A 21622-nucleotide genomic window follows, 5' to 3' on the forward strand; every position below is an offset into this window, starting at 1 on the left:
TGGGCTTTACAGCTGGACAGAAAGAAATATAAATTCTGGTTCTTATAAGCTCCGGACCTTAAACAACTCACTTAACTTGAGGCTGGGCCAAACCGGAGTAGTAACAAATGACGCTAAGCTGCCCAAACTTAGGTTTGCAAACGAAGGTTTGCCCTTCGTCCCAAACCAAAGTGTTACTTCCTGTGGCTCCAGTCTATTTTTCACAAGGAGAACCTAAGGACAGCAAAAACGTTTATTTGAAAAAATTACTATGTATTGAAAATATACATTAGAAATTATTACATACTTCCATAGCATTCCCCTCCCCCACCACAAAAGCAGAACTATCCGCTTGCTATGCTAATGCCATAGGTAAATTCAAACGAAAAGGAAAACATCATCAGCCCCCTTTCCTCGTACATTAGAGCTGGAGGCGAAAATGGTCAACTTATATCCGCCAATCAATAGGAATTTAACAAGTCCCAGTCTTCCACAGCAAGACACACATATTTCTGCTTTGAAGACTGTGAAGAGTTGCTCTGTTCCTTCTCTGGCTCCTCGAAAGCTCTCTTCTTGCTCTTCTTTGACTCCTGGCCTGAGAGGGCTTCGTGTTTCAACAGTGGTCCATGGCAATCTGGGGCTTTCTCTTTATAGAACTGGAGCTTCTCAGAAGAATTCATGTGGGTGTCTGACAGGTGACACTTCACTGGGGCTTCTGTTCGAGCCCGCTTCCCATCTGTAAGGGTGACAAACGGAAGGGCAATGAGCTTTCCTATGCCACTGCTAACGGCTGCCTAAGTCCAGAAAGATGATGCAAGGGAAGTGATAAGAGGCCCAGACAGGGTGAGGTTTGGATTAATTTTATTCCCTATTGAGTGCCCTGTAAAGTAACTTACAGCAAATGCACCAGCACAGTTTGAAGGTATGTACTCACATGAGAGTATCACAGATTTGGATTTAAATCTCAGATCTGCCATTTGCTGCATAAATGACCTTGAGCAAGTGACTTGTCTGAGATTCAGTTTTCTCATCTTTAGAGGGATATAAAACCTATTTCATAAGGGTGATGTGAAGATAAAGTAACATAAGGTGCTTAGCACAATGCTTGGCACAATAGTAAAAGCTCGAAAAAACATCAGCTATTATTACTCAAAATCTGGACTTGACTCTGTCTCCTAAAAACAGCCAAGTTTGCGGCACAACTCTAGCAAATGATACAACCTTATCCTATATTTTTTGGTTTGCCCTGAATTTTTCTTATTTTTCTACCTTTATTTTTCCTTCACTTCGATTTCATCCTTTAACTCCTTACAGAAAAAAGTACGGTAAAATACACATAACATAAATTTAGCATTTTAACCATTTTTAAGTGTATAGTTCTGTGGCATTAAGTACATTCACATTGTTGTGCAAACATCACCACCATCCATCTCCAGAACTTTTTCAGCTTGGCGAAACTAAAACTTGGTATCCGGAAACTAAAACTTGGTATCTATTAAATAGTAACTCCCTACCACTCCTCACCTCAGTCCCCAGCAACCACCATTCTACTTTCTGTCTCTATGAACTTGACCACTCTAGGAATCTCATAAGAAGACTCATACAACATTCGTCTTTTTGACTGGCTTATTTCACTTAGCAGAATGTCTCTAAATTTCAGCAATGTTATAGCATGTGTTAAAACTTCCTTCCTCCTTAAGGCTGAATAATATTCCATTGTATGTAAATACTACATTTTGTTTATCCATTCATCTGTCAATGGACACTTGGGTTGCTTGTCCCTTTTGGTTACACTTTTAATTCCTTTTTAATGTTCTATATCCATCTACTTTTGTACCACTGCAAATTTTTTCTGGAACAAGATGGGATGTCAATAAGCACATATGTACATACATACATACATTTAATAAGTTATTTTCCTGGTGCTGGTACTCAAAGCTAAGTGTGAACTTATGTAAGCTGTGCTGACAGAATACAAGTCTCAGTGATCTAACTAAGTCAATACTATCGTAATTAATTTTCCCACTGAGCGAAGATGAGCTAAGTGCTTTAAGGGCAAATAACCTAAGGGCAAAACACTCCAAAAGAAAGGGAATTTCTCACAGAAATGCTGAGCAGCTGTTCCAGGCTCCGAGGTTTCTCGTGGCTTCACAGCTTCCGAAGTCACACGCTCCCACTGCAGAACAATCTAAAATGTATTTGGAAAGATTTGAATCCAAACAAAATCTCAAGCTTTCCTTGGTCCCCACCCCTCTCTTTCCATAAACACAAACCCCCACGGTAATCTTACTTCAGATGATGGGGATAAGAAAAAGAACCAAGTCAAGTCTGGATTTTCTGTTTTAAGGCATGAGTTGGTCAGAATACAAACATGCTGGATATACATACTTGCATGACTCGGAAAAAATCTACAAAGCTGACTCCCTATTTTCATCTCTATTCCAATCTAGAAATAAACTGCATATCCTTAAACTAAATACTAAAATTTAAAACCTTAGTCATAATACTTTTCACACATTCCTAGACTCACTTTCATGCCTTAAACTATACCAACTATAACCCACTCTTGTACGTGTGTGAAAGGACCATGTTTCCATATTCTCATGACACTTCATGATCAGTTTCCATTTTTTTAAACTGCTACAAATGTATTTTTATTACAAGCTACTATAAATTCTTTTGAAAATTTGGTTTAGTATAAACTACACATAAATAAAGTAAACAATTATTTCACATATAGCACAAGTAGCAAGAACTTTAAATTCAGCACTTCTCATGGTATGCAATGAAATGATCATAAAAGAAAGTCAAGACAAACATTTTCAGGTCACAGAGGCAGCACAACACATAGTTTAAGAATATTGTTCCAGAGTTAGCTAGTTCCACCACTTACTAGCCAGGGGACCCTTGGCAAGTGATTTAATTTCTGTCTTTCAATTTCTTCATCTGTAAAATCGGGATTAGTAATAGTACATAGCCCATTGGGCGGTTGTGAGGATTAAATGAGATTAACATACATGAAGGGTTTAGCAGTGTCTGGAATATAGGAAGCACTCAATAAATCTTAGTTGTCAGCCCCTCTATGATACCTCCCTGAGCATGGAAAATGGGGACAGATCTAAAAGAATGCTAAGATGAACTGAATTTGGTGGCTCAGGGGACAATAAGGAAAACTGTGCTTCTACTAACAGAAATAAGAATGTCAATTAGGAAGAGCTGTTTGGGGATGGGGAAGAAGAAGACAAGCCTGGTTCTGGACAAGCTGAATTTGAGGTGCCTGGCAGAGATTTATGGAGAATATTTAGGAACAGGTCTAACGTGTAAGAGAAGGTGATATCATTTCCGCAGGGACAGTAAAGGCTCTGAGAACAGTTCAGATCACCAGGAGAGTGGGTGGAGATAGAAGAGAAGAGGAGAAGAGGAAATGAGGAATCAGCAAGAGCTAAAGGGAGAAGCGAGAAAGTTAGGGGATACTGAGCAGGAAGGCCAGAGAGAAAAAGCATAAGGCATGCATGTTTATATCAGAGCTGCAGAAAAGCCAAGGAAGGTGAAGAATGAGATCACATGCCACCTTCAGGACGACACCTGCAGCAGAGCCGTGAGGGCCAGAACTAGCTTACAAGGGATTAAGAACTGAGTAGGCAGTGAGGACGTGGGAAGATAAGAAAAGAAAACAGCTCACAATCGCAATGGGGGATAAAGAACATGTGAGAATAGAAGTAACATGTTTATACACATAAAGAAAACGGCCAACAGAGAGTGAGATTGAAGATGTAGTGGTGGGGCAGTAGAGGGAAATAATTATTAGTAAAATATCACAGAGTAAGCTGGAGATCTCAGGGAACAGAGCTGAAAGGAAAAGAAGCCACTAAAGGGCTTATCGCTGGAATAAAGAGGCATACCTGTTCCCTTAGATAGGAGGGAAGTGGGGTATGTTGCAGAATTGTAGAAATTTTGAGACAGAGGGAAGTAAAGGAACTCCTGTTAGATGGCCTCATTTTTCTGTGTCACCTTCTGAGAATGAGGCAGGAGGAGGATGGAGTCAGCCTGAAACAGTTTCAATAAGGATCAACAAAAGATAGATAAAGCACTGCTGCCAAGTCCTAGGGCCCAGCTGAGACTGCATGGTGCTTTCAGTCCAGGCTGTTAGGTATTTTACTTCATCCTTAGCTCTGCAAGAAAGGTCCTGGTTTCTGCATTTTACAGATAAATAAACAGAGACTCAAAGTTGCCTTAAGTCATATCCCTATTGGGTTGCTGAGCCAGGATCCCATACTCAGGCCTCTGACCCTACAGCCTATGCTCTTTCCACCATGTCACCTGCTACCATAACCAAACTACATCAAGCCCTTGTAAGACCATCCCACACCTGCCCCAAGTCTACTGGATGTATCTAGGATTCTTCCAGCACTATAAACTTTGTCTGACAATGAACTGTTGTAATTATTTCAGCATGCATTTTCACAAACTTCAAAGTGCTTCTGAAACACCGATTCACCAGCACCCCTTCTTGCTTACTTATAGGGAGGTGATGCTACAATCAGGTGGTTGGATAGGTCCACAACCATGCGTTATTGCTTGGAGCCAAGGAGGGATCCAGATCAAAAAGTTTGGTGGGTCCTCTAGGCCTCCAGCAATAAACATTGGTTTAAAGTATCTGAAGGAGAAAGGCACCAGCCACAGGGAGGCTGGCATCTACTGGTGCTCTACTACTTGGTTACCTTCTGACTCTCTACTTAAGTCTGTACTTCACCAACTTAAGGAAGGCCATCAAAAAGACAAGAGAGCATCAAAGTTCAGCTAAGAAGCTGAAAATGGAAGGGCTCAGTGTGCTCAAACTAGCATAGTCTGATCTGGAAATATGGCCTCAATATGTGTCACCTGTGTTTCTGCCAGTACTTGGAGGATATCGGCTTCATTGAGTTGGACTAAGTGAACTTCCTCGAATGGTTCATCCAGGACATCTACCTTTCCAAACAGTCCTAGTTCTTTGTACATAAAATAAAAATTTTAAAACTTCAAAAAGAAAGAAGTTCTTTTTGAGAACTCAGGATAAAAAAAGATGTTTCTTCACTAAGGCTCTAAGAGTTAAGAAATTTGCCCCCAAAAAGGGAAAGAGTTAGATTTGAATTCTTATCAGTGTGACTTATTCTCTTTCCAGTATACACACACTGCTAAGAGAATCTGTCCTTGTGAAGTTGGGTCATACTGCTTTTTTGCATAGCAAGCAAGAATTCATTTATTTTCTGAGTCATTTATAAGAAGGCGTTTTCTTCCAGGTCCCATACGGATGAAGCACAATCTAGCAACCAGAGCATGAGATTTAAGGACTGGCATCTAACACCTTTTCTTAAGTAACTGGGTTAGTTACCAGGCCATCAGTATCTCGGATTCGACTGAAGATGACAATTCAGCCAAGGAATACCAAGAGGATTAACATTTGTTCAAGTGTTGTAAAAGACACTTGGAATTAAAATGAAGCCACGTTAACTGTAGGAGAAAATATCTGCCTTACCTGGTCAGCCCAGCCCTCTGTCTTGCAGTTACTGTGATCAAATTCCTTCAAAGGCACTTTGGAGTGAACGAGACCTATGTGGGTCTGAAGCTTGTGTTTGACAGCTTTGACGTCCTAGTAAGGGAAAACCAGAACACTAATGTACACACATCTGGTTAACTCCTACTTGCTTTCAGTAGGAAATAAACACCATCACAGATCCCAGTCCTTTCTAAATGCCAATTAGCAGAAGCAAAATATCAAATTGTAAGTCTGGAAAAGCAAGAGAAGGGAGTAGAAGTCTTACCTTGAGTCCCGTCCCAGAGATATCTAAGCAGTTTAGTTTTCTAAAAGAAAAGAGGTATCCAATTCCTGCATCTGTGATATCAGGGTTACCTAAATGTCAAAACATAGATAGTATTCTGTTATAGTTATAAGTATTGCTACAATGCCAACAATAAGCTCAGGAAAAAAGGCCAAACAATGATAAAATAGAAAATACTGAGTGAACAAGCTTTTCAGAGTAAACTGAATATAGAAATCTTATCTTTCCAATTGTAATGTGAAGGAGCCACGCTGGATGATCCTTAAGAGCCTTCACAGCTTTAACTTTCTAGGAGCTGGGGGTTAGCAGAAAAATTAATGAACCAGATAGTTATTCCAAAGGGTTTAATTTGGAACCACATGAAAACAACGTATGTAAACATGTATTAGAATGGTATATTAGACTTTGTTCACAGCCATTTTACCTCCAAGGTAAAAGATTTATTTTAAAAAGATTTTCAAGGATACTGAGGCACAGAGACTATTAATGTCTTACTAACCTGCATTTTAAAAAAAATCCTTTCTTACATATCACCTTCTCATATCAGAGAGTACTGCATTTAGCACTGAGTCCTAAAGACCATGAGCACAGTGCCTGGCACATTGTAGACACTCCAAAAATATTTGTTAAATGAATAGACTTCCCTGGGAGGAAGGGAGGGCATTCATTATTATCTTCGTTTCACACAAGCCAAAACCAAGGCTCAGAGAGGTTAAATAACTTGCACAAGGGCACACAGTAGCAGAGCAAGGAGTGTCCTCTGACCTCAAACCCCTGCTCCTTCTATTTTTTTGACACCATACCATCCTGCCACATATTTAATAAATGCTCAGTTAAATCATAAATGATCTTACCATCTTTCTACTACTGGAGTCAATAACTGGTTCATTCTGTGCAAGTTATCAAAACTGTGAATTTCATCCCGATTTTCACCAAGCAATTATTGATAAAAAATGACCTAGCTGACAGACACTATAGATCAGCAACTCAAAGAAAGTAAAAATGAGCCAAACGTCCTTCATATATGCTGTGAATATGATGAAAGGTTGCCCTGTCTGCAGAGAGTAAGTGGCATGGGTGAATCTGTAAGGGCTTTTACTACCTTACAGAGGTGGCACCATGCCAGGAAAGGTATTTGGCCAGGAGTCAAGAGCCTCTGGCTTTAGGTCCTGCTCTGCTATTAACTTGTGGCACCTAAGAAAGTCACCTCCCCTCAATTTTATCACCTCTCAAACAAAGAGGAAGAACTAAATGATTTCTAAGTCCATTCTTCCAACGTTAATCATCTATAACTTCTAATAAAACTTACAAGATAAATCTAATAATGTTAGATTTTCAAGGCCTCTTTTCATCACTCGAACTGGTGCCGTCATTTTCCGCACCCCGGCATCAGATAAACAATTATCCTTCAGGTGGAGTTGAGTTACACTAGAAAACAAAGTCCATAAGTAAATTACTTAAAGAGCATTTGAGAAAGTCTAGTCATGAGAACATACTTTCATAAATTTCATTCAAAAATATATCTTCTAACCTCTGCTATTTCACACATAATGCATTTAATAAAGTTAAAGATATTTTGGTGCTACTTCAGTTGCTAAGTGAGGGTTAACTTACAGATCAAAGTGTCATGTAGTACTAGTCTCAGATGGCAGAGGGCACTAAAGGTATATGATGGAATGAGGTAAACAGGGACTGCATTAAGGATATAAATACACTTGTTTATCACAAAAGCTGCATTCCTGACAAATGCCGTGTGAAAACCAAAACCACTCTAAATATACTGGGAAAGTCTGCTAAGAACTCCTATGAGAATTCTTTATGCAAAGCACAATTCTTTCATTCTAATTATTTTATAAATCCAATTCTCAGATTGGGTTTATAAGGTACAGACATAAGCCAATCCATTCAGCTAACCTGTAACTGGTGTTATTAATGTGTCCCACTGTCCCACACTCAAGAAATCCGAACCTTTACTAACCTTGTACAAAAATACCTTTGTACAAGATGAACCGGTTTGCAGGGCAGAAATAGAGACACAGATGTAGAGAAGAAACATACGGACACTGAGGCGGGGAAAGTGGCGGGGGTGCGAGTGTGGTGCTGATGCTGGGATGAATTGGGAGATGGCGACTGACATATATACACTAATATGTATAAAACAGATAACTAATAAGAACCTGTTGTATAAAAAAATAAAATTCCAAAAAAAAAAAAAACCTTTGTACAGGGCAGTAGGTAGGTGTCACTGTCCTAGGCAGGCCCCAAGAAACAGGTTAGACTCAGGTTTGTAGTACTGTTATCCTTCTGGGTGTTTATTAAACCACAAAGGAATCCATCTGGCCTTCTCTCTGCTGGCCATACTGAGATCAGTCGGACTATGTGTGAATGGTATGAACTGGATGATTTCTTTAAATTATGGTTCTTGAAAAGGATTTATTTGGCTGTCTTTTAATAGTTCACATTTTAAATAATTTATAGTTAATTAGCAGTTAAAACAGAAAATGATAATGATTGTAGAAATTGTATAACTTCTCATCTCTTGCTAGAATAAACCAGGGCAAAATCATTTTTCAACACAGGTAGCGTCAAGTATTATATGTTGAAATAAAGTTTATTTAGGTAAAGAACCTAGTGACTTACTTTCCTAAGAGTTGTCCAATCTATACTGCTTGTACCGAGTAAATGGAGATTGAATCGTTTTAGAAAAAAGAATTAGCAAATAAACACAGGATTGGGAAGTAATCAACATTCTTCAAGATGATCCCAACTGATCATCCTTTAAAAAAAGAAACAAAACAATTCATCTACAAATGGTGGCAGGTCAATACCTAGACAGGGCCTCATTGGTGAGATGTTCTAGAAGTTCATGCTCATCTCCAAGCTTGCAACAGGATAGATCCAGGCAGGTCAGCTCCCGGAAAGACTTAATCTCCTCGAGTTTTTCTGAAATCACCAGATATCTGTGGGGTGTGGAGAGCAATCAACAGCTTTTCTTTTCTTTCTTTTAAAACATCACCGTTTGTGGCTTTGTGACACATCAACATTCCATCAGGACAAGGTACTATGTAATAAGCAGACTTTACTGATTACTATGTAGGCACAGGTTGAATTTTTTAAGCTAAAAATCTTTTTAAGTGATGGTGGAATAAAAACTTTAAATAAATAAATACATACATATGAGCAAAGGCAGGACACGAGAGAAAAAATCTGCTTTGTTAGAAGTCAGACAGACCTTGGTGTCAATGCTGGGATTTTATCAGAGAGTTTCCAAACTTTAGAATACTCGAAATTTTAATCATTCATTCCTTTAAGGTTGCTTTTTATCTAATGCTCAGTATCTAGTGCTTTGAAAACTGGAACAGGCCAAGAATTCTGGGTTCTAACCAGCACATCCCCAAGAACATACCAAGATATATTTGACAGTCAGGTTTTATCTTTTCTATTCAAACACAAGTTTGAGTAGCTGCCCACGTCACTGTGCCACTGTTATCCCGCTAACTTTACTCCAAAAGTATGTGCAGCATGACTATTATAAGAACTCATTCTAAACTAGATGGTTATTAAGGCAAACCTGTGAGCACGAACACTTTAATTACACTGGGGCACCTTGCCAAACTGCTATCGGGAAGTATCAGGAGGCCTCTGGAGAGGAAAAGAAGATCAAAAAGACACTGCACAGCCCAGGCTATGGCCTCCACCCTGCTTTCTAGTTGTCCATCTATTTCATATGATGTCAGTGAGAAAAAATGAAAAGGGATTAGAAGTGACAGGAAACAGGAGAGGAGTCTAAGAGAACAGGGAAATGCTTGTGGGCAAGAGCATGCCTTTCTCATCCACTTTTCTCATGGATGCCTAGAAGTTTCCACAGCTAGATGGTAAGCTAGGATCAGTGGGGTTATACTTAAAAGTGTTCACATTTCTCTACTGTTGCCAGAATCATAATTACCAAAAACAGCACTGAATAATCCAAGGACAAGAAGGGGGTTAGATCTCTTTTCTTCCTACTTCCAATCAGAATAAGATATACTGAAGCTGATCGCTGGCCTGACTGCTGGGTACAGATGGCCTGGGGCACTGATACCCCCTCTAAGCTGCCTGGTGACTGAGCTCAGCTGGGTACACAAATGAGCCTTATTTACTCAGACATATTTTAACTGCATTGTAAATAAAGCTGCTGTTTTCCATCTTCCAATCACAGAGTTGAAGTGGGTTAATGGGAATTTGGGGAATTACTGGCAATTACAGAAAGGAAAACACACATCCTTTGATCAGTTAACCAAAAGATATTTAGTAATTCTGAAACAAGGGTTATCTGGGAAGGACACAAAAACATATAACATGATTAACAAACATTACAAAAATCAAAGCTGAGAAACAAACATGCAAAACCACAGACACTACTACATGCTTATCTAGGACGTAACTGAAGCTCTAGGGTCTCGCTCAAAATTAGTCTTACAACTTGCCCCTTAAAAAGTTCAGAAGAGTGTAGTGGAGAAGCAACAGAAACAGCACAGATATTTTAGTGTCAGACCTGAGTTTGGGTTCCAGCAATACTAATTACTTGTATGATTGTAAGAAACTTACTTAACCTCTGTGAGCCTCAATTTCTCCAGCTAGAAAATGGAGCTGATGATCACTTCCTTTAAGGACTATTAAGAAAATCAGAAAAAATGTTCCAAAAGTAAATGGCATCTCATAGGCCCTCATTAAATGGTAGCTATTATAATTACTTCGGTTACACAGGGTGATATTTTAAGGCAAATACTTGCCTCCCTGTGACCACCGGTGGGATTAAAAATCACAGGGAGGAGACAGTTTTGTAGGGTTGAAACCCAGTTGCAAAGACACTGGCTTCCCCTTTTGGCAGGCAGCTTTGTGACCCAACCCCACAAAGCAAGTGCCTGTACCTACACGATTATCTTATTTTTCAATTATTTTCTCAAGCTCTTTCCCCATGACCTGAACCCTTTCGTGCTGGTAAAACCTTTGCTGCTGCAGCTTCAGCTGAGAATTGCAAATGCAAACCCAAATCTCCTGCCTTCTTCCTATTTTCCTTTGAGGATTCAAAAGAGGGAAAGTTTTTGATCACAACTGAAAAATCTTACTCTTATATCTGAATAAGGCAGCATTGTCTTAGTTATTGTCTTATTTGTAATTGTTGCAATAAAATAGGAGCCAAAAGATTGCTAAAAATGTTTCTTATATTTTTCTGATTATAAAAGTAATACACATTCCTTGGAGAAAAAAATTAAGAAAATCTGGAAAACTATAAAGAAAATTAAAACCAATTTCAATCTCATTACCTAAATTACATTTCAGTGGCCTTCTCTTTTTTCTCCCCCCCATATATGCAATACATGTAAAATTTTCTATTTTTTTTACAAACAAAATTGGGATCATACATATAATTTTAATTCTTATTTTTTTCATTTATTCTATAATGAACATTTTACCACACCATTTTAAATGATCTTTGGATATTATCTTAAAAGTTATACACTATTTCATTATATGAATGTACCATAATTTATTTATTTAATTTCCTCTTGTTGGATATTCAGCTTTCAGATTTTCACTATTACAAATAGTACTACAATGAACACCCTTATGTAAAGTATTTGTTCTCATATCTGATTATTACATTAGAAATTAGAACAGACTCTTAATAAATGGAATTAATGGGTCAAACAAATGATATGAATATTTTTAAAGCTTTTGATACATAGTGCCAAGCTTCTTTCCAGAAATGCTACATTAATTTATGTGCTCATCAAATGTGAATGAAAGTGCTATTCTCATCCAATTTGACCACTGGAACAGTGTGCAGACATCACAAATGGATAAAAAGCATCTTCCCTATTGTGAGAAATACTTAAGGTATAATGGTACGTGGAGGAAAAAACAGAATACAATTTATAGATAGAGTATATTCCCAAATGTATAAAGATATATATAATGGTATACTATACTGCTATCTTAAAAATCTACACATATTGACGGTAAATGATTTTCAAAATATGTGAAGAAAGTAAAGTGCATACCAGTGTGAGCACTGTGTGTGTGTTGTTGTTTGTATAACAAAGGGGACAGCTATACATGCATGTATATGTACAGAATATCTCTGGAATTATGTAAAAGAAATTGATAACAGGAGTTGCCTCTGGGGAAGGGAAACAGGAGAGAGATGGGAGGGAGGCTTATGTTCCACGTTATACCTTTTTGTGCTTGTGTTTAAATTTTCTGTGTACTTTTTCAAGTTTTTCTTTTTAATTAGTAGATGCCCTGAAAGTCATTTTACACGATGGTGGTATAAAAATTTTAAATAAATCAATAAAAGTATATGAGCAAAGGCAGGTGATAAGAGAAAACATCTGCTTTGTTAGAAAATAGACAGACCTTGGTTCTGGTGTTGGGACCTTACTGAAAATTTCCAAACTTTAAGACACTTGAAATTTTAACCACTTATTCTTCTAAAGTTGCTTTTTATCTAATGCTCAATATCTAGTGGTCTGAAAACTGGAATAGAGACAGGAACTTTGGTTACTAATCTTCACATCCCCGAGAGCATACATACCAAGAGATATTTAGCAAATCACATTTTCTTTTCTATTTTCTCTTTCTAGAAAAGTTGGTAGAGGAGTATTTACTACCTAATGGAGGAGCTGTGGCAATCAACTAATCCTTGTAAAGCGTTTTCAAAATAAACCTAAGTGTTGTCTGGGAGGGTAAGGGAAGGGAGAAAGACAATGATTTTTCTCAAAATGGCCTACCACTTCGTGTATGGAAATTCTGAACTCAAGGGCTGTTTGATGGGGAAAGTGCCCAAGCCCACTAAGCCCCATAGCTTGACAGAATTCACACACCCAATAAACTACTCACTGAAGTGTAGTAAACTACGCACAGAACACCCACCTGTTTCGCAAACACAAGGAGCAAAGCACCAGGCTTCCATAGGCCTCTGTAAATTTCTGCAAAGCCCTCAGCCCTGCACCTGGCTCTGTGAATTTCTGTCTGGCTTCAGCAGCAGAGAACAGCTTTTCAGCAATCTGCTCAGGAAAGCCAATAAGGGAATCAACGTGATCAACATTGTCAGAGATGAAGCCCAGGACGAGGCTGAAGAGGGATTTGGCAGAGTACCGAAGATTCCCCTCCCGGGTGTATGTGAAGATGAAATGATCAGTCTTCTCTTTCTGTGCAGTATCATCTTCCCTGTTCATGCAAAGCTCCACCGAAAAGCCTTTGGGAAACAGTCTGAAAGGCCTTGGCTTCTGCAGGCTACTCCTGACACCATCCAAGGCCAGATTGACCATGTGCAGTTGCCCATTTTCTCGCACGTAGACGGGCCCTGGGTCCAGGTGGTTTTCTGAGTTGAGGTAGTAAGACATTGCCTTGGTCGCAACTGTAAAAGCAAGGCACAAGGAAATCAAATCCAATTAAAATGCCATTTGTAACGTGTAACTTCATCTTGCTGTGCCCAGAGCTTTATGAGCTTTCCAGGCAGGCCCTGTAGCTGATTTGGGGAACCAAAGCTTACCAGTTGCCTGTGAACTCTGGCACTGGAGGTTACCTCTATTACCTCGACCTGGAATGCCCTTTCCTATGCTTCCCCTTTTCTTGTCTATCTGGTGAACTCTTATTCATCTTTCAAAAGCCAGCTCAAATCTCATTTCTAAAATTCACTCTAAGGGAGTTATCACAGAAGTGGTCAAAGAGTCACCTACAAGGAAAGTCATGGCAGCACAGCTGATATTAGCAAAACAACTGAAAATAACCTAAATGTTCAACAAGGGTGTTATTATATAAATGATGATACATCCATACCATGGAATGCAGCCATTAAAATGATAAAATTTTTTATTGATTTGCAAGTTACAAATTGTACACGTGGAATTTACTATTTCTGGTTTTTTTTTTAAATTAATTTATTTTTATTTATTTATTTTTGGCTGCATTGGGTCTTCATTGCAGCGCGTGGGCTTTCTCTAGTTGCAGTGAGCGGGGGCTACACATCGTTGCAGTGCACGGGCTTTTCACTGCAGTGGCTTCTCTTGTTGCAGAGCATGAGCTCTAGGAGGCGAGCTTCAGTAGTTGTGGCACATGGGCTCAGTAGTTGTGGTACATGGGCTCAGTAGTTGTGGCTTGCAGGCTTTAGAGCGCAGGCTCAGTAACTGTGGCACACAGGCTCAGTTGCTCCGAGGCATGTGGGATCTTTCTGGACCAGGGCTCAAACCCGTGTCCCCCGCATTGGCAGGCGGATTCTTAACCACTGCGCCACCAGGGAAGTCCAACTATTTCTGTTTTTTAAAACATGTTTACACACAGAACAAAGGCTAGAAACTAATAATCCCTTGCTACCTTGGCACCTTCCACACATTTCTTTATTGCACTTGGCTCACAGTTCTGCTACTGATTTATTTCTGGGCGTGTTCTGCTGATTTGAGCTCCTTGAGAGCAAGGATCATGTTTAATTCATCCACCCTAACAACATAGTGCTCTGGCATGTAATAGTCCCTGAGGATAATAGTCCCTCATGGAACTAAAATTTACTCCTTTGCTAAACCTTACACAGACCACAAGCAACATGGTTTTTTGGATCCACAAATAAAGACCTCCACCACAAGAGCTAACTAAAAGCTATTAAGGTGTGATGCTTCCAAGGGCTAGAATAGCCTTTAGTTAGCTCTTGTGCCTTAACTTCTTCAGTTAGCTGGCACTTCCGAAGTAAGGCAACATATCAAAAACAGCAGGGTAAAAAAAAAAAAAAAACCAGTAGGGTATTTATGCAATCATATGGGTGACATTTTGTGTCCAAGCGCTACCTGAAATAAACACTTGCTTTCCTGAGGAACTGTGAGGTTTCAAAATATTCGAGAAATTGCCAAGTTAAATAAAATGAAAGTATATGATTATCATTGCTACAATTTTTAGGTAAAACTTAATATAACATAGGTCAAAAAACCGCTATTATCTCTAAAAGACTCTGACTGACTTTTAGAGTGAACAAACCCAGCTTCTTCTGCATCAATGCAGGGCTAGGATGTAGCTCTGAAGCCACTTAAAAGTGTCAACAATCAATCAAGTCAGTGATCAAAAATGCCGAGTCTCTGGAGATCAAACACTGATCCTGTTTGTGGGTATCAGTATGATCCATGTTTCTCCTGAGGATAATTATGTGTATAAAAGCACATCAGAAAAGAGGGCCCTGCCACGCCCGAGAGCCTCACTCTTCCCTGCTCATCTCCTTATGCCCTACTCTCTGGCTAAGCCATACGACCGAGGTAAGTTGGCTGTGTTCTCGTCTCACTGGCCCTTGCACATCCTGCTCCCTTTGGCTGGAACATCCTTCTCTGCTTCCCTGACCTAGCTAACTCCTAGTTATCATTAACACTCAGCTCAACCACCATCCCTCTCCTGAAAAAACTTCCTAACCCCTGCACTAGTGCACACATCTGTCTGGTTTTCCCAGAGCACCAATGTCTCTTTCTACACAGCACCTCGCACTGTGTACTGTCCGTTCACTTGCTAATATTCCCAAAGCTGTGAGCTCTTCGAGTACACGACACTTAACTTGATTCATCTCTCTTTTCTTTTCCAGGTCCAACACAGAGCCTAGCTTGAATAAGTCCTCAACAGATATTTGCTGAACCAAATGAAGAGGAAGGGTGAGACCTCAAAGGGACAGACTTAGTACTCTGAGCTGCAAGCCCTGCTGATACTGTTGCTAGGAGCCAGCTCCTCTACCAGGCAACAGCTGCAGACTCCTCCCCCACTCGCCAGACCCTTTTGCAGGTGGTAGAAGCAAAGAGGATGATGGGAGTATATTGCTACTGGTACTACCAGGGAGGAAAAAAAAAATCTAAAAACCAGAAAAAAAAATTGGCTAGCTCGCACAACCCATACTCTCGCCAGTATTCAGTGCCTGCTGCTGAGGAGATACTTCAGTTATTCTAAGCTTTTCTTCCAGGGGTAAGCACCTGGCCCCTTCAGTCTCACAGAGTTTAATCTTGATAAGGAGATAAAGCAGATCCCTTTCAGTCTTTATCTCTGGATTTGGACATTCAGAGTCCTACTCTACCTGTAGACCAGAACGTAGATACTAGATATGGCCCCAAACAAGAATGACTTAATTTTAAAAGTAGAAAGACAAATTCCATGGAAGATAACATATTATAAGTAATCAGCACACTTAAACTTCCTGGCAACGAAATAGGGTCTGCCTATCTGTAGTACCCCTAACCATCACCTGCAATAGTGTCTTCCATAAACTTTGGAGTAAAATGGACAAATGGATGAATGGATGGCCACTTCCGGTGAAAATCAGAAAAATCTGATTCCATCCAGCAGAGGGCACAAGCAGCTTGGGACCAAAGTGAGGACACTTACCCAGGCTGCCCCAAATCCTGGCAGCTTCGGCTTCCATGGATCATTTTCAAAAACGGCACAGTTCTGGCTATATTTTACTTTTAAATTACTCATCAAATGCTAGTTCTCTTTCTAAACGATGAAAAAAATCAAATATTTCCTGAAGAGTAAGCCCACATCATCTGTCCAGAAACCCCAAGGGCTCTCTGTTGTTCAACTGATACTTGAGGAACTGACCATGGTCAGGAAATCCTGGTGACCTTTGATTTCTACGACTAAATTTGTGCATCTTGCACTCTCACAATAAGGAGCTTCCTGAGAGTCTGTGAAGTACTATAAAATGATCTCAGAATTGAATTAATGTTTATGCCTTTCACGGTTAAGAACCATAAAGGTGAGAAAATTCCAAACAAAGCTTCTGTAACTTGCCTTTGCTTGTGCCTGGCTGTTACACAGAGTGGTCTATTATAAGGGAGCCCCTCAGGAGACAGGGCCTATTCTATACCATGGCACAAATACTACACGAACTGGAAAATTTAAGTAATTGGTATGTGAAAGAATAACAATGTCCAGTGGAGATCTGTATTAGCTATACTTCATATTAGAGCGACAGAGTAACAGGGCATTCTGATAGCCTCTAAGCCTGTCTCCAGGGAGGGAGTTTTGTAACCCATAAAACCCCATAGAAAACTATTACAATAGTGCATGTTCTAGTATTTGGTCACCACAAATGAGCCAAAGTTACCATGAAGCATGTCATTTCATCAAATGAATACTAAGATGTAGCCTTACTACATTAAAAACTCAGTGCTCTTCAGCCTCTTTGAATAAGAGGCAAGATAAAATAATTGATAACTAAACTTAACAGCTTTTTAGATCTTGAAGCCAGTTTGCCAAGCAAGACTCATGACTATCCAGTCAAGTGGACTGGAAGGACAGAGTCAGGGAAGCAGACAATTAAAATTGTGAGCTGAGTCTATGGATATCTAATTTGAAAAGAAAGAGAAGAAAACGCCTAACTTCAGTAGGTAAAGTAAGTTAACAATCCCCCAGGAATATTAATCATAGTAAGATTATGATGATAATAGTGGGTGTGAGCGACCACTGAGTTGCCAAGCACTGTTAGGCACTATATTAAATGATTCCTGTAATTCTCAACAATCCTGTGAAGTCAGGATCGCCATTTAACAGATGAAGGCGCTCAGAGACGTAAAGTAACTTACTTAAGAAACAGAACTAATAAGTGGCAGAGCCAGAATTCAATCTCAAGGCTGTATCACTCCAAAGCTCAAGCTCTTGCCACTGCATGATGCTGTCTCTCAAGAATAAAAATATGACATCAGCCTTAAGGATAAAAAAATGTTAAAAATTAATCTCACCCACCTGTCGGATCCCTCTGGTATTCACTGACTCAAGCTGGGGGGGAGGGGTGAGAGAGGGAGGAGATTAAAAAAACAGTGGACAACTGAGGAAAGAGTTGGTGGGAACAGAGCCAGGACAGAGCTACACTGAGGCCTCCCCTCCTTCCTCTGCCAGGGCAGAAATTACCCAAATCCACACACCAGGAAAACACCTGTCAATCCATGGCCGTCATCCCAAGGCTGCAGACACCCTTGGTTTATCTGAAAATGCAGTACTCTGAAGAAAGTTTCTAACAGAAAGTAGTTCCAAACCACCAATAACCAACTAACAATCTCAAGTTTATTGTTCTGGGTCACCACCATTATCCAGTTTTCAACTCATTTCTGTTGTCCTATAACTTGCACTTTCCTACCTGCCTTCTCACCCATACCTAGCTCCTTACTTCCCTCTTAGAACAGGCCAATCTCTCCTACACCCTGACATTTCACAGCTTTTCTACCTGCCAACTCTAAGCTTCTCACACAAGATCCAATCTCCACACCAAAAATCCTAATCCACCCCCTTCACCCACGCCCAGCTCCCCTGCCCCCACCTCTCAAACCTCACGCCCTTCCAATCCTTCCATCCCTTCTGAAATACGGCTCCCTGTCGCCCAGCTGCAAGCCCACCTCCACCTGGCTCTCCTTCCTTCCCCCCACACCATTCCACCCGCGCCCTCTCTAACCCCCATGCACTCTTCCTCTGTCCTTCACCATGTACTCCTCCCTTCCTCCCATTCTGAGATTCCCTCTCCCAGGACCCCAAACTCTCCATCTTTTTCCTTGTCTTCTGCCCTCAACCTTCAAAATCCTTCACGCTCACTATGCCCAACTTCACAGCCCCAACAACTTCTCCCAGCCCCCAAAACCCCACCCCTTCTCCTATTCCCATCCTAGATCCTTTCCTCCTTGCACTCCTCTAATCCCACTTTTTCCCCCTCCCCAGTACTGCAATTCTCCCTCTCTCTCTAAATTCCCACGCATGTCCCTCCCCAAATCCACCCAAGCTAATCCTGCTCCCTTTTCCCACCCAGGCCCCGAACCCCAAGTCTCACACGCCCCCATACACTACCCCAGCACCCCAACTCCACCCTTAAACCCGTCTCTGACAACCCTAGACCCTCACACCTTTCACCCAACCACACCCCAGCCCCGTCCCTCTCGGTCTTCCCCTCCCCCCATTCCACCCCTCCCTCAAACCTCACACCCGCCCCCACTCGCAGCCCCAGGCTCGGTGAGCGGCCCAGCCCGCGGCCGCCACCTACCTGTGCCCCTGCCTGGGGCAGCCAGCGGCAGCTCCTCGCAGACGGCTCCCTACTCCCGCGGCGCGGCTGAAGGGTGAAGCGGCTCCGCGCCCCCGGCACAAAGCTAGGGAGGGTGGGACAGAGAGTGTGCGGGAGAAGGGAGGGGGCTGGGGGCGACCTGCGCCTTGGGACCGCGGGGCCGTCGGGGGCGGGGGGAAGGCTGGGCAGGGGAGGCGCGCTTGCGCGATACCCGGCATGAGGGGCGGGGTCGCGCTTGGAGGCGGGGCCGGACCCGGGGCTGGCGACCTGAGGGCCTAGGGCTCTGAGCAGCGAGAGGTGGGGACTGCGCGTGCGTGCTCTTGCGAGGGCGGGTCCCGTGGGTCTCAGAAGCCCCAGGGAGCCAGCTCAGCTGGGGGAGGGTAAGCAGCGTGCGCTCAGGCGCTTGCCTAGGGAAAGGCCCTTGGGCGGGGCTGCGGAGCTCAGCCCGCGCAGTAAGGCAGAGCACGGGGGCGTGGTCTGGGGGCGGGGCCTGAGGGAGACTGGGCGCGTACAACCGGGAGTACAGCTGTGCGCGACTGGGATCTCGGAGGAGGCTGGGCGGGAGCGGGGCGGAGCTGGGGACCGGCACGCTGCGCAGGGTGGGGCGGGACGGGGCAGAGCCTGTGGGCGGGGTGGAGCGAAGATCCGGGAGTAGGATTTGAGCGCCAGAGAACTCCGCGGAGGCCTGCGGCAAGGGAAGGGGGCGGGGCGGTAGGGAGACCTCGAGGCCCGACAATCAGCGCGCTTAGAGCTAACCGGAGGCCCAGGCGAGCAGGGTGGTTCGGCGGGCTCGGCTGGTACCGGGGGAGGTGGGAGCCTGGCTGGGCGAGGCCGACGGAGGTGGGGGATGCTGGTGGAGGAGGGAGAGAGCGAGCGTGGCAGGGGTTGTGAGGAGACGCGCGGCGCGGAGGCGGACAGTGGGCGGGCGGTGAGGTGACCGGGATGGTGGAAGACTGACGCATGACGCAGGTCTGTTCCCTCCCCTGAGTCCTAGAGACACTAGTGCCAGCCCACGAACTTTCTGGAAGCCAGAAATAATGTTTTGACCCCCAAAGGGGAAAATCAGTTCCAAATAGAAACTAATAAATGTATCCAAATGTAACCTATTAACTGGAACGTAACCCATATACTTAAGAATTATATTTGATGTAGGTTCATATATTTTATGTAATTTGGGCCGGGCGTCCAAAAGTATGTGTTTAGGGCCCTTGGAGCTATTGAAATGGTCTTGAACTGAGTAGAAGGGTGTGGGACGGAGGTGAAAGGGTAGTGTCAGGGCTGGTTGCCTTTCAAGTGATACCAAGCTATAGGCCCTGGCCCTGGGGAGGCAGAGGATGGCCGTTTTCTAATTTACACAAAAGTTCCCAGTGGATGATGTTATGGGAAAGGGTTTGAGGAGTCTGGTTCTAAGAGTACCAGACGCAAGGGGTACTCTTTCCTGACCACAAGAAGAAAGTGAACTGAAGGCTTGGCACAGAAAGCTTTTTGGAAAGAAAGGTTACGTGAACTGGAGGTGAAAGGGTTGGGTAGGTGGCACTGGGTTTAGAGGAGGATAAGGCATCAGGGAAGTCCAGGGTCAGGGAGTTTTAAAAATGCAGAGGATGGCACCCCAGAGTGCACCACCTTTGATGAACTGAGGCCCTGAGTGAACACGTGTGAGTTAGGTAAGGCATCCCAGGATGGGGGGTTAGATTACATCCTGAACCTGCATTTTGGAGTTAAGGAAGCATCATATCTGTTGAGTTGTGTTATGGGTTTCTTCGGGATTGGTGTGCCTCTTTCGCATTAAGTGCAACAAAGGAACCTTAAAGTGAACCCAAATTCTGCCGCTTTTTACTTGTTATTTAAATAATTCCACCCAACACAGGAAAAAGGAAGGGTATTGGTGGCTATAGGAGGTATGAAATGAGTTTTGTATTAAAGTACATATTTGCTTCCTTCAGACAATTTAGGTGGTAAGAATGTGACGTCAGAAAAGAACTGAACACTTGGAGAATACACGCTCTTATTTATCTACCACACATCAATGCTAGATATATTTCCCTGAAACATATTACTTTTTTAAAGCAAATTCTCTCCTTAAGTCTCCAACCCCCACATTTCCACTGCCAAGTAGGTTACCACAGGGTTTTTCTACCTCTGCACTATTCACATTTTCCGTCAGATAATTATTTGATTTGGGGGACTGTCCTGTGCATTGTGGAATATTTAGCAGCATCATGAAATGCCCACTAGATGCCAATAGCACCACCCCCCCACCCCCAGTATGACAGCCAAACTGGCTCTAGACATTGACAAATGTCCCCTGGGGGGCTGAATCACCCCCAGTCCAATTGAGAACTACTGGACTACAGGCTAAAGCCTACCATCTTTACCTGGCTTTCAAGTTTCTTCATTATCTGTTCCTAATCTACCTTTTCTAGAATTTCATTCAGGCTAAAAGAACCCCAGTGCAAGAGTTCTTTCTCTGGTTTCCTCCGTAGGTTATCACCTAGTCTTCTTGGACACTTTCAGGGATGGAAAAGATTAAAAATCTTTACTTTGCTGGAAAGTTCTTACATCTATGATGTCTTCCTGCTTACAGTTCGTATTTGTTGAGTCCAGTTAAATCCTTTTTCCATCTGTGAAGACTTGTGATATTAAAACTTGTAGTCACATTTCTCTCACTAAAGTATCTCTTCTTTAAACGATAGTCTTTCAACTCCCTCCATGTAACATAGTTTATAGATAATCATGAACTTTCTGTTCTCCTCTGAACAATATCAAGCCTGATAAT

General features: G+C 42.1%; 3 protein-coding genes across 8 annotated transcripts in view; 1 reads left to right on the forward strand and 2 right to left on the reverse strand.

Moving 5' to 3' along the window:
* Positions 1-214: 214 nt before the first annotated feature.
* On the reverse strand, positions 215-19053 carry LRRC42 (leucine rich repeat containing 42). Its single transcript, XM_029226998.1, has 8 exons — positions 18829-19053; positions 12714-13200; positions 8627-8758; positions 7108-7226; positions 5781-5869; positions 5495-5608; positions 2083-2167; positions 215-715 (listed from the first exon to the last, which is right to left on the reverse strand). Exons 2-8 carry the CDS (start codon positions 13184-13186, stop codon positions 441-443), a joined length of 1287 nt encoding a protein of 428 aa, XP_029082831.1. The 5' UTR covers positions 13187-13200; positions 18829-19053; the 3' UTR covers positions 215-440.
* On the reverse strand, positions 18932-19808 carry LOC114897972 (vegetative cell wall protein gp1-like). The gene is made up of 2 exons (XM_029227002.1): positions 19568-19808; positions 18932-19467 (listed from the first exon to the last, which is right to left on the reverse strand). Exons 1-2 carry the CDS (start codon positions 19806-19808, stop codon positions 18932-18934), a joined length of 777 nt encoding a protein of 258 aa, XP_029082835.1.
* The window catches only part of HSPB11 (heat shock protein family B (small) member 11), a 35098-nt gene continuing 32582 nt past the window's right edge, over positions 19107-21622 (forward strand). For 2 of the 6 annotated variants that reach the window (XM_029229942.1, XM_029229946.1), the window contains exon 1: positions 19672-20510. The gene's annotated coding sequence lies outside the window, so the exon portion shown is untranslated. The other 4 variants (XM_029229949.1, XM_029229945.1, XM_029229947.1 and 1 more) reach the window with 4 other exon arrangements.

This window comes from Monodon monoceros, unplaced genomic scaffold, assembly GCF_005190385.1.
Source record: "Monodon monoceros isolate NGI ecotype Baffin Bay Population unplaced genomic scaffold, NGI_Narwhal_1 Super_Scaffold_18, whole genome shotgun sequence".
NCBI classification, from domain to species: Eukaryota; Metazoa; Chordata; class Mammalia; order Artiodactyla; family Monodontidae; genus Monodon; species Monodon monoceros.